Consider the following 12420-nt stretch of genomic DNA (forward strand, 5'->3'; position numbering starts at 1 on the left):
CACCTAATCTTTCGAATAAAACAAACTTTTGTTTTCTCTTCATGGCTCCTTTAATACGTGCACGGCGGGTTGTGTAAAGGGACGTCGTTGTGCTTTGAAAAACAAAATGAGTCGAAAGCTTTATGTTATGTCACAGTTATTGATAGATTTCCCCTCAGGTTTGGCTCGGAGCAAGTGGTGTCAAATACTCTAGGCCTTCTCAGCATATTCCAATCGCCCAAGTATTGTGCGCCACTCGGATTCAAACGATTCGCTTTGTCTATCTCAGTGCCTTCTCTTTGCATTACAACGTTTGTAGGGATCGTTGCTTCCCACGCTAGCATGCGCAAGCAATCATTTTATCGCAGTACTGTGTTGTGCTGCTCTGGGCGGCGCTGCTGCCACATCTTTCCTGCGACGTGTTTCCCTGCTACCTCCTGCTAAGCGGTAACCGCAAACCAACGTTATAGGTGACATCTTTATTGCAACATTGTTACAATGTTCAAGGCATAACGTTCAAGTAACTTTTGAAATTTGACCTTATTAAAATACTCAAGGTAATACTGTCAGGTAACGTAATAAATCTGAACATAAGTGTATTGTTTTTAGGTTACAACGGCCGAGCAACGTTATGCTTCAAGCATTAACGAAATGCTCAAACTAAGTGCACAATACAACAACTGGCTTTTACCAAATTCCTCAGGGGTTCAAGGGGTCAAAACACGTCCTCCCCCCGAAATATCTCGTGAGTGAGGTGGGAAGGGGGGGTGTCATCTAGGACGGGGGGATTCGCGCGAACGTGAATCGCACGCGCCAGATAACGCTTCCAGGCTCCAGCGCGTACCCTCTCCACCATTTTGACATACTAAAAGGGGGGAGGATATTTCGGGCTATTTCCTTATTTCACATATATATAACTTTGCATCTAGTGCCGTTGGCGTGTCGCCACTGATTCTGCTATCTCTGGCGTGTCTTCCGCGGCCAACTTCCAGCTCGTTTGAGCAGATCTGGGAGCTCGGGCCCACAGTTCCTAATAGTATAATACCAGTCTTAAGCTTACAGCCCGTTGTAAGCCACATGGTCATTCAGCTAGTCACGTATATTTTTTTTTGTACCAAGGATACACACGTCACAACTAAGAGGTCACCTTTTTGTCTTCTTTTCCGCGATCGACGCGTGCCTCAGCTTTTCTATTTCATCTTTTCCTGAGCCCTCACGCAATCTCCGTTTCCTCCAGTCACAGCTTCTAAAGCATGCGCTGCGCCATGGAAACTAGGTTCGATAAAGTAACACAAGCCTTGGTCAATCACTGAAGAAACAATTAACGAGAGCAGATGTCTGTTTGGGCCCCTGATATTAGAAGGATCAGAGCTATAGTCAACGTGCAGGGAGAGGCAGATGTTTGAAATTGTTCCGTATGTGTAAGTGTGCCGCGCTTCTTGTGGCCGAACCCCTTCCGCCTCTTCAAGTCGCGAGCCATGGCGAACTTATATGTTATGACCTGAAATAAGGTCCCCGCTTGTTACATTGTTAAATTGGTTGAAAGAGTATACACAATCACCTATCTCGAATTAGGCTTGAAATGAAAAAAATAGGACGCTCTAGGCGAATGAAACCAAGTGTCTGTTCTTAGCACGGATCTTGACGAAGACACAGAAAGGCAGTTTAGAGGGTCAACATTACGGATGGGGGCGGGAAGGGAGGTTAACGAACGCCTCCCCTCCTGCCCCCCCCCCCCCCCCCTGATATAAAATCCTGGCAACACAAACGCTTTTAAAAATTGCACATTATTTCAGTGCTTAACTGAATTTTGACGCCGGAGATGTGCTGAGACAAAGGTTGTAAGTGTGTATGCGCGCGTGTTTATTTTGTGTTATGAGCCCAGCCCATGTACTGTAATGCGGAGAACGCCAGGCCAACGTGTTGAGGAGGAAAATAACAGCGCCAATCGTGTCATCAGTTGTGTGAGTCTGCGGGAAACATTTCTCGGGCCCAAAGGTGACTTTTCCCTTTGTTCCATCAGTTCAGTTAAAGGGATAGCTCCGTGAACGACCGGTCCCATTTATGAGCAGCCCTATTGTTGCCCACCACCGCTACCCCCGTTTTGCAAGGGATGCACACTTGCAAGCGGGTGCGCGGCGGAAGGTGGGGGGGAAGGGGGGGGGAAGGGGGGGAGGAAGGCTCTTGCGCTTCATTTCACGACCCGCAGGAGTCGAAGGCCTATTGTTTCTTGCATTCCGGCGTGAGGCTGCTTGGCATTTTTTTTTCTGTTATCTGCACCGAACGCAAGAAAGAGCGACAACACAGAGCAGCAGAAGGTGCTTTGCTTCATCGAGAAACACACTTGTTGACCGGAAACAACGATTTGCAAGTCAAATCCAGGTTACTTCAAATATACATGAAAACACGCTTTAACTATTTTCAGTAAGCATCCTGAAGTTAATTTTATTTTAAAAATAGTAATACTGGAAAAATGAATATAAATTCATAGTTTTACGTGTAATTTTTACATCCCTGTCACGTTTTCACCGCAAATTCTGCGCTATTGAAGCAGAAAACAAATATGTGAGAGCTAGTTATTATGAATGCGGCTATCAAATTTACACCAATTAGATGATCAGTGAGGTTTGTAACGAACTCATACCTGCAGTAAAAGCCGGAGTTGCCCTGCGCAGGCAACGCGAAACTGCGACCCCGCAGGGTCGCGTTATTAAAGACGATAGTCTTTCTTGGGCTACTTAAACGCAGAAATTTTGGTCTGTCTGTATGTCTGTCTGTCTGTCCGTCTGTCTGTCTGTGACTCGATTCAGCCACCCGGCCAAAGTAAACTGCATACTGCGCAATAGTCTTATTTACTCACAGCCAAATGTAAGCGACTAAGCCCGGTTTATATGTTTATACTTATTAACTTTGCTGAACATGAACAAGACATTACGCAGATATAGGAGCAAAAATTAATACACAGGGGATATTTACAGTGTTCCTTTATTTAAAAAAATTCAATTCATGGATGCTTGGTTTTTCGTAGCAAACGATCTTCTCATCAACTGCAGAAAACCACCGCCTGCTGTTGCCCGCGCCACCTCAAGGCGGTATATGAGAAATCACGCAGCAACAACAACAAATGGTTCCACTAGCTCGGTTCCACGTTCTGCTTGGAACGCACGTGGAGCACGGCAACGCGGTTCTATAAACCTTAAAGTCGGCCTCCTCGTTACGCGCTTCTCCGCCGTACTGCAGCGGGGGCAGCGCTGGCATTGGGGCTCTTCGATTTAGTCTCGGACTCACCGCGGACTCCCCGAGAAGCAGTCCGGCATTCAATTTTCACATGTATCCCTATAGCTTCGGGGAATCCTCGGACTACCCGCGCGCTATCCGCGGTGAGTCTGAGACGGTAAATCGAAGAGCCCCATTGAGGAACCCGGCATGTAGCAGTGGAACGCGGTAAATTCAAATCGCCTTGCGCAAACCTTTAGTGTGTGTACCTTGGGATGAGCGCGACGGTACAGGAAGAGCATGAGAAGTGAGCGGGAAAGCAAAGGGGGGCATTTCCTTGGCAAATGTCTACAAAGACTACCGTCTTTTGACGACATTTGCAACGAAAGGAGCAGATACGCGGCCAATTTTTTGTTTCGTATTACCCATATGAAGTACAACACTATTGTTATGATGCATCAGCCATAGAGGAAGAAGACGCGAACGCCTGTGCCTAGCTAGCTTTCTCGGACATGTGCTAAATTGAAGCCAAAAACAAGACGCTGGGCGCGCTCAGATCGACTCTGAGGTGTACATGTATTGAAAAGGAAGTAGACGAAGCTCTGGCGTTCTTGGTCTGCGCGGGGCCTTCTGTTCTGTATAACACGCCTTCGTGGTTGATGGATTGTAGGGTTTAACGCGCCGATGCAACGCAGGCGATGAGGCGTGCCGTAGTGGAGGGCTGTGGATTAATTTTGACCACCTGGGGATCTTTAACGAGCGCCGAAATCTTGTTCGCACGGGCGTTTTTGCTTTTCGCCTCCATCAGAAAAGCGGCCGCAGCGGCTTGGAATTGAACCAGCGTCCTCGTGCCCAGCAGCACAACGCCTTAGCCACTGAGCCACCACGGCGGGTGTAAATACGCCTTGTAAATACATCTTCGTTTCACGTCTTCCTCTCTGTAACATTTTGGTGGCGGTTGCTAACCATATATCCGTGCTTTTGCCTCGAGCCTATACGAGCGCGTAAGTGCTCACAATCGATGATACCCTACGCTCACGCTCGCGCTACAAACTGCTAGCCTCCTGGTTATAAGTTTCGTCGGGAAATCGACTGCATGACGTCGATGGGCGATGGACCCAAGGTGAAATCAAGCACCGGGACCAATTTTTATTCCCTTGTGAAGTATCTAACCAAGCTGTACAGCCTTCATTTGTAGCCGCATAACTGTATTTAGAGAGCGGACTTCAACTTTTAACGTCTACGTATATAAACTGCACTCCGATGTCACTCCAATTCCTCCCCATAGCACTGCGCTGGCGGGCACGATTGCTGCCTAAATATTTTGATGACTGCTGCTGCGGTCTTGTTAATTCACTGCAGAATCTATAATGTTTGACAACTGTATTACCTTTGATGAAACTTCATAAAAATATTTAGGCGACGAAATTGTAACTTTGAAACCTTCCCTTTGCGGCAGACGTAATCAATTCGTCAATTTTGATGCAAGTATAGGTTTATCCGCCGTGTAAAAGCACGCACCACGTCGAAATACAGACTTACGCGTACGACTAAGCCTAACGAAGATGATAAAAATTCAAATTTTTCGTTGCAAGCAGGTTTTCATTATATGCAAGTTTCGTTTTAAGGCACCCGTAAATAAAGCAGAAACTAAATCAATATACTTGACATCAGTGATAGTGAACTCTGCCTTTAGGAATTTATTTAAGAGTGAAAAAATTCGCTATTTGCGGCTTCTGCTTTCCCACGAAGTTTTTCAGTACACGGCAGTCCAAAGAATCAAGGTCACTTACCACTGTATTCGCAAGCGTACCTTAATTAAATATCAATTTTTCCTTTTGACACTCTTCGCTGCCTTAACCAGTTTCAAGGAGCAAACATATGCTGAAAGGGGCACCTGCGCCAAAAGTTCTCCGATGTCCGGCACTACGGCGATGCTGACTATGACAGGCTTGAGGGGCTGGAGGTTACCATGCCGATGTACTTGGAAGATGTTAAAAGAAGCTGCGGCGATCTAAGCTAGTTCCTCACGAAGGAGACGTATGAGGAATTTTCTATCACCACCTACTCTAGTGTTTCCTGCATAAGGTACCTTCTGAAAACCGATAACTTCCTGTTCGTGCATGCACCGAATAGAGAAAAGGAGCGAGAGCCCGTTGTCTTACCAATTGAGCTACGAGCACAAGCAGAGACAGGGGAGACAGACGGTGTACTCACCGAGCACAGCTGTGGGTTTGCCCCCTGCGTTCTCGCTGAATGCCACGTGATAGCGTCACGCGACCTCTCGCGCCTCTGTGCACTCCGTCCACGGCACGTGTGGCGGCCGTGTGCACCGGTGGTTTGTCCAGGTCGACCTCGAAAAGTTTGGACTCGTGTGCAATACCGATACCAAACAACCGACTACCATCCGTGGAATGTGCTTTGGTTAACTTTCACGAAGAATATAACTGCGCTGAAAACGCAAAGTCTGAGTGCGTATCACACCGGTCATCAGTCCGTTCTGAACATTGTGTTGAAGTGAAATATTATATAACGTGTTACAGGTACAGTGTAACGTGTGAATAACGCAACCGGGCCGTAGGCACCCGTGGTAGGTTGAGTATAAAGCTTCGCTTTCGAAACCCCTCCACAGAGTGGATTGGTGCGCACTTTTTTTTGGAACGCAGTGCATAACGCAGAAAAGTCTTGCGAAAAGAAATATGCTCGCTTGTGGAATTCAGGCACAGAATTGTTTACAAAATCCCGCTGTCTTGTCAGGACTTTGCATTGACGATCGCCTGCCTGACGAGAACTTTCTCAAAGTGTCGTGCTGGCAGTCAGCTTGCTGTGCATTGAAAAAAAAAAAGAAGAAAGGGCACGCGTGACCGACGACGCTTTCGGTATCGCACAATGCTGCGACGAGTGTATTCGTATGCCCAGTGTCTCACGTGAACGGAAAAGGGATCACATATCTTTGGAATTGATACGGGTTTCCTACCATCCTTGTGTGCTTTAGGAAATCGTTGCTACAGCCCCGTCGCCTTCTTCTGTTTTTTCTTTATTTTTGCGTAGATTTGACTCTTTCGTACAAAGGTTGCGCCCTAATGCAATAAAAAGATGTGGTTGCTAGTCAGCGCAAGAATTTGTCTCTTCGGACTATTTAAATCGCTTCGTTCGGTTTTTTTTTTATTTTGCCACCCTCTGATTGGCTAGGTAGCACACAAAATACGCGTCGCTGAAGGAATGAACGGTTTGTGTTGCTGGAACTACGTGCGTCGTCTCCCATCCAGGGCAAGCCGGCGGTCGTCCAGACAGCTGGTGGCAGCGGTGGCGACGGAATGGAGCGTATACGTCGGCGTTGGTCTTGGCGTCGGATTTGGTGAGAGCACGGCTTGTTTGACTTCATGTGAACACTAACGCAATTTGCTTGGTAGTCGAGGATTTCTGACTTTGCTAGATATAAGTAGTACATCTAAGAGCGGAACTTTTGTAATCAGCAGTCATGATGCAGACGTCGGTAACAAAACCCATCGTGATGTTGCTCACCGAAGGGCTAGGTATCACGCGGAGAGAGCCCACGCGGAGACGCGGGAGACAGACGGTGCACTCACCGAGCACATCTGCGGATTTACCCCCTGCGTTCTCGCTGAATGCCATGTGATAGCGTCATGGTACCTTTCGCGCCGCTGTGCGCTCCGCTCACGGCACGTGTGGCGGCCGTGTGCGCGCCTTGTGCATGCGGTAGGATGCGGCAGTGTTGTACGGAACGGCGTTACAAGGAACGGCGTTCCTGGAACTAGTTCCTTTTTGGAGGAACGGAGGAACGCCACCGTTCCATTAAGGGTCGGCGGAACTGTAACGGTAACTCGTTACGTTTTTGAAGGAACGGCAGGAACGGCGTTCCTGCCGTTACATCGCTAGGATTTGGCTGTTTTTGATGCCAAGGCTCGAGTACAAAAATCCACAAAGCGCTACTGCATTTCTCTTCCTATAAGCTGGTCAGTTTGCCCGCCCTTCAGCCGTACGTGCTTTCTCGAAAGTCAAAGGCAGAAGAATAACCACGCAGCAGGCCGCAGCTTGTGCTTGCTTTCATGCTGGTTGCTTACGCGGCGTTCGACGGGTGAATAGCGTAGCCGCGGGAATGCTTTTCACCCTTCATCGTTTGTCTGGGGAGGCCAGAATCGCCAGAATGCGCGTCTGGCCGCTAGAATTGTTCCCTGGCGGGGAAAGAATAGGGAGTTTTAGCAGTCTGTCCGTTCTGTCGTATGCGTTGTTACTGGGTTGACGGGGATCCGGTTGGGCACTTGGGCATTCGTCGCGGTAGGGGGATTAGTTCCGCGGGCCTGCCACTGCCTGCGGGCCTGCGGGCCTGCCCGCAGAGGAGTGTCACTTGAGCTAGGGTGGCTAGAATGGGGAGGTGTGAAGAGCATGGCGTCGCCAGCCTTGCCTGACGAGGCCCCTCTGCGCGTTCCTGCCACTGGGGGAAAATTCGGCGCTTCCGTCTGGGGCGCCGTCAGCCCGTATGCCCGTCTCGTCGGTCTCGTAGGCCACGGCGGCGCCGTGCTAGGTAGCTCGCGTTCGTGTGTAGTGTACAGCTCCGTTTTTATCGCGTTTTCTTAATTCTTCAAAGTAGGTGGTGTGAGCGGCTGTCGGTGCTCCTTGACACGCTCTGAACAATGCCGCCAACGGCGAAGAAAAAAACTCAAAGGTGGTGTTTTGTGCCAGGTTGTGACGGCGGCTACAAGTCGTGCGGACAAAAAGTGTCACTGTTCCGTGCCCCTGCCCGCAAAGATGAATTTGAGAAATGGGCACGGGCCATACCAAGGGCCTACAAGCCGCTACAAGAGAATTCTGCGGTTTGCGAAAGACATTTCGACCCAAGGTACGTTCGCACGTATTTCAACGTTTCTATATAACACGTTGAGGTATGCTCGCGTGAACGCATTGTGGGGGCTAGACGCGTGTTTGCTTCTTAAGTTGCAGTAGTTGCACTGTTAAGTCATTGCTTCTAAATCTGGGAAGTTTTGTTCAAATAGAGGCTATGCTCACTTTTTAATACTTCTGCAGGTTCGTCATGAAAAACTTCGTGCACATCGTGGACGGAAAAGAAGTCTTCATGCCACGCGATGTTCCTGCCCTGAAAGAAGGTGCTGTTCCGACAGTTTTTCCAAACCTTCCCAAGTACATGACAAAGACTTTGCCCAAAGAGAGAAAGAGGAGGGTGGGACAAAGCTCTTCTGTGCCTGCAAAGAAGAGTCGCAGAGACATTGACAATTCGGCATGCGAATCGGTTGAGCCCACTCCAGATGACGAGCTGGACACGACTGATGAAGTACCTGTGAAGCACTTCATTTTTGGTCTTCAACTGCCATCGGAATACTGGTCACGCCAGACGTTCCAACACCAAAATGTAGCGTGCTACCAAACAGCTGAATACCATAAAAACAAAGTACCTCCAGTTGCCTTCAATAAGGTAGCCGTGTTTGAAGTCGAATCACAAACCTCCCCAAGCTGCACCATTTTCCTGGCTGGTCAACTTCACTGCCGGCGTACCATTCAGTCTGAGAAAGATGCCCAAGAGCTTCTTGTGTATGCGGAAAAACTCTCCGTATGTTCTGGAGTTGGAAAGACCAGTGAGTTCAAGCCACTAGATATATCTGACTGCACAACATCATCTGGACATGGCCTGTACGCCACTGTGTGTGATGGGTCCATATCACAGGGTATGTTTTTTGGGACACGCCTCTCAAGCATCGCAAGTGTGGAAACTTATTTTGGGTACCTTATGCTTCACCCGCTTCTGTTTTGTTCCACAGGTATGTCGACCACACTAACCGGAACGCCTCAGCGGTGTTTGACGTGCAGGAAAGTCAGACGAATCCTAATGGCCCGCTTACTGCGTTTGAAAAACAAAGCACGACGCCCACTGGTACAAACTGCGGGAAGGCGACTGAAGCGTGCAGTTCGCACTTTGAGGCGGCGGAGCAGGAAGGTGCACACCTTGCAGGAAGTAGTCCAAAAGTTGCGAGAACGGAATTCTTTTATAAAGAAAACCAGCTTTGAGGCAAAGGCAAGTGATTCTACTTTTTCATAATTGTCATCTTAAATAAATGTTGCTGCTTGTGTTTTTGTTTCAGATCAAGGAGCTTCCAAAAAAGCAGCAGCATGCAGTCCGAGCATGTTTTGAGGCATGTAAGCGGAAATCCTTGCGGGGATTTCGATATGAGAAAGCATGGCTCTTGGAGTGTATCATATTAAGGATGAAGAGCCCACGTTTGTATGAGCATTTGAGGAGCCATAAGATCCTTGTACTTCCCAGCCGTGTGTGCCTCCAAAAGTACATCAAGGTATGTGGCTATGCGTTTTTCTTATTGACTATAATTTCATAATCTTTGTCTTGTATTTTCAGGCTTTCAAAGCATCCTATGGTTTTAGCCATAAACTTCTTCAGTGTGTGAAGGAGAAGGCCAGCGAAATGGATGAAATGAACAGGCATGGTGGGTTGGTGATAGACGAGATGAAACTTTCAACCCACCTGGACCTCAAACCTACAACGGATATTGAAGGCTTCGTAAACCTGGGGCAGTTCACCGGAGCAAAAGACAAGCACACAAAAGCTGATCACGGCCTAGTTGTCATGTTTCAGCCTTTCGTGGGAAAGTGGACACAGGTTATAGGTAAGCAGCACTCGCCAAAGTACTAATGTTTTTTTTTGTAGTTGCTCTCCTGCATGCTTTCTTGATTTTTTTTTCAGGTGTCTTTGCTTCCAACAAAAATGTGAAGGCCCCAACGCTAACGAAGATAATTTTGGAGGCAACTCTTCTATGCGAGCAAGCTGGCCTGTTTGTCGACTACATATGCACTGACGGTGCGTCATGGAACCGTTCCATGTGGCACAAGATCGGTGTGCATGGAAATGCTAAGGATGTGCGATGCAAGGTTGTGCATCCATGCGACCAGCAGCGGTTCCTGCATTTCATTTCAGATTTCCCGCATCTGGTGAAATGTGTGCGAAACACAATGATGAAGCACGGTTTTGAGACACACAATGGCCGAGTATGCATATCACTTTACTGTCTTCATTACTTGATATGTGGGGCACCTGATAAGCAGCTAATTTAATAACCATTATGAAATATTGCAGGCTCACTGGGAGCATGTTTCGACAACCTGGAAGACCGACAGCAGTGCCTTAACATTGAGGGCGGCACCCAAGTTGACACGCTCGCACATTTATCCAAGTGGATTTGAAAAGATGCGGGTAAATCTGGCGTTCAACGTTTTCAACAAAACAGTTGTGCACGCAATGGATCTTCACAAGGAAGAAATAGAGCGACAATACAAAAATCTGGAGCCAACGAGGGTGTTCATTGACGTGATGGCTCAAACAATTGAAGCCATGACTTCACGGTTTCCAGCAGAAGCTTTGAGGTGTGTACACAGTAACCGCTCATTTTCATGTGCCGATGGTAAATTTTTTGTGTGTGTGTTTCAGACCTGGCAGTGCTAAGGAAGCTACAATTGACAGCTTCCTAGCCTTCCTAGATAAATGGGAATCCCATGCAAAAGGCCTCGGCTTCTTAAGCCAGAGCACATCAGAAGGTTTGCGTGTAACCCTTCACGCTACTAAGGACCTTTTGAAGTACCTTACTGAAAAGGTTGGGTTCAGGTTTTTGATGACCTCCCGCCTCAGCTCGGACTGCTTGGAGCGTTCCTTTGGCATTGTAAGACAGAGTAGCGGCGTCAACGACCACCCTACTCCTGCACAGTTCATCGTCATCATCAAGTATGCTTATGCATTTCACACTATCATTGAAATACAATGCAGGTAATCAAAAGTGTAAATTTGTCTAATTTATTTGCGTGTATGCAGGTGCATAAGCTTTTACAGCTTGGCGAGGAGCCCCAAAGGAGGAAACGTCTCACCTGGACTTCTGGAGTCCCTGCTTTCCGAGGAGCAGCTGCTCCCAGAAAATGAAACAGCGGACGACACTGCACTACCTGGCGAAGCTGCAGAAGTTGCCGTAGACCATGTGGGCTATGTGGAGGAACGCAGTGATGCCCGCCTAGTTTATTACGTGGCGGGCTACGTAGCCAGAAAGCGCATCCTTTTAACTGATTGCAAGGCTTGTAAGGATGCCTGCCTTGTAACGAGAGAAAGTGTGCCACACCAATTGCCTGCAGAAGCTTGTAAACAGTGGGACATGGGCGGGCTTCTGTACCCATCAGTGTGTCTGTACAATCTCATTCAGACCCTTGAGAACAGGCTCACGCATGCATTTAGCACTACACGACTGCACACCAAAGTGGTTAAAGATCTCTTGCTTTTAGCTACCAACGTGCCCCAGATTGGCTGCAGTGAGCACGCAACTGCTCTAACAGGATCGGTGGCTAGGTTTTACTGCATCACGCGTGTCCACTTCTTGCTCAAAGGGTTAAATCAGTCTGTTAGTCCCAAAAAAGTCAAGAGGGTGAAACCCTGTGTTTTGTAAAAAATGTGGTGCTCTGCCATGAACTCCCAACAAAGTCAAGAGGGTGAAACCCTGTGTTTTGTAAAAAATGTGACGCTCTGTAATCAATGTGCTGTGTCAATAAATTTGTATTAAGCTGACACCGTTTTGGGCTCTAAAAATTTTGTCTGCGCGTTTTACATTTAAAAAACGTCTTCCCCATTTAAAGTACTGGTACAATCGCAAAAATGCGACTAATGTGCGGCCGACACATTCAAGGTTGTCCCCGTGGGCTGGCTTTCGCGTGGCCGGTGCTACAAGTTCTACGTGGAATGAAACCAGTGAAGCACTCCATTAAACTCTCTCAGCATCTGAAATGCTAAAAAAAAGAAACACTCGTCAGTACTGATAAAATGAATTCAGCGGAAAAACTAAGCGCGACGAATCATTTCCCCACCCGGCGGTATGCAGACGCCGCAAAACACGACGGCGCCCCTGCCGGCAGCGCACCGTGCGGCAGGAACGCGGTTTGGCGCCAGCCTCTGGAGGCCGGTCTTCACACCTCCCCATTCTAGCCACCCTACTTGAGCTTTACCATTGCGTCGACTGGACTTCGAAAACTTGAAGACGATTGTTGCCGCTCTCGTCACACTAGCCTATTCATTTTTTTTTTTGCTCCTTATAATGGGAGGAAGCGATGTATAACTGGGGTGTCCATGATATGCGTGACTTGATGAGTTAATTCCCAAGGAGGCGACTGAAGGCGCAGAAAGAGCGATTCCTGGAGTGGGGGCGC

General features: G+C 48.1%; 1 protein-coding gene across 1 annotated transcript; it reads left to right on the forward strand.

Annotated features, from left to right (window-relative positions):
• Window positions 1-7602: 7602 nt before the first annotated feature.
• Window positions 7603-9877, forward strand: LOC144178104 (uncharacterized). Its single transcript, XM_077705681.1, has 4 exons — window positions 7603-7716; window positions 8826-8897; window positions 9312-9521; window positions 9584-9877. Exons 1-4 carry the CDS (start codon window positions 7603-7605, stop codon window positions 9875-9877), a joined length of 690 nt encoding a protein of 229 aa, XP_077561807.1.
• Window positions 9878-12420: the final 2543 nt, after the last annotated feature.

This window comes from Haemaphysalis longicornis, unplaced genomic scaffold (genome assembly GCF_048455015.1).
Source record: "Haemaphysalis longicornis isolate Haplotype H1 unplaced genomic scaffold, Haemaphysalis longicornis Haplotype H1 scaffold_1, whole genome shotgun sequence".
NCBI classification, from domain to species: Eukaryota; Metazoa; Arthropoda; class Arachnida; order Ixodida; family Ixodidae; genus Haemaphysalis; species Haemaphysalis longicornis.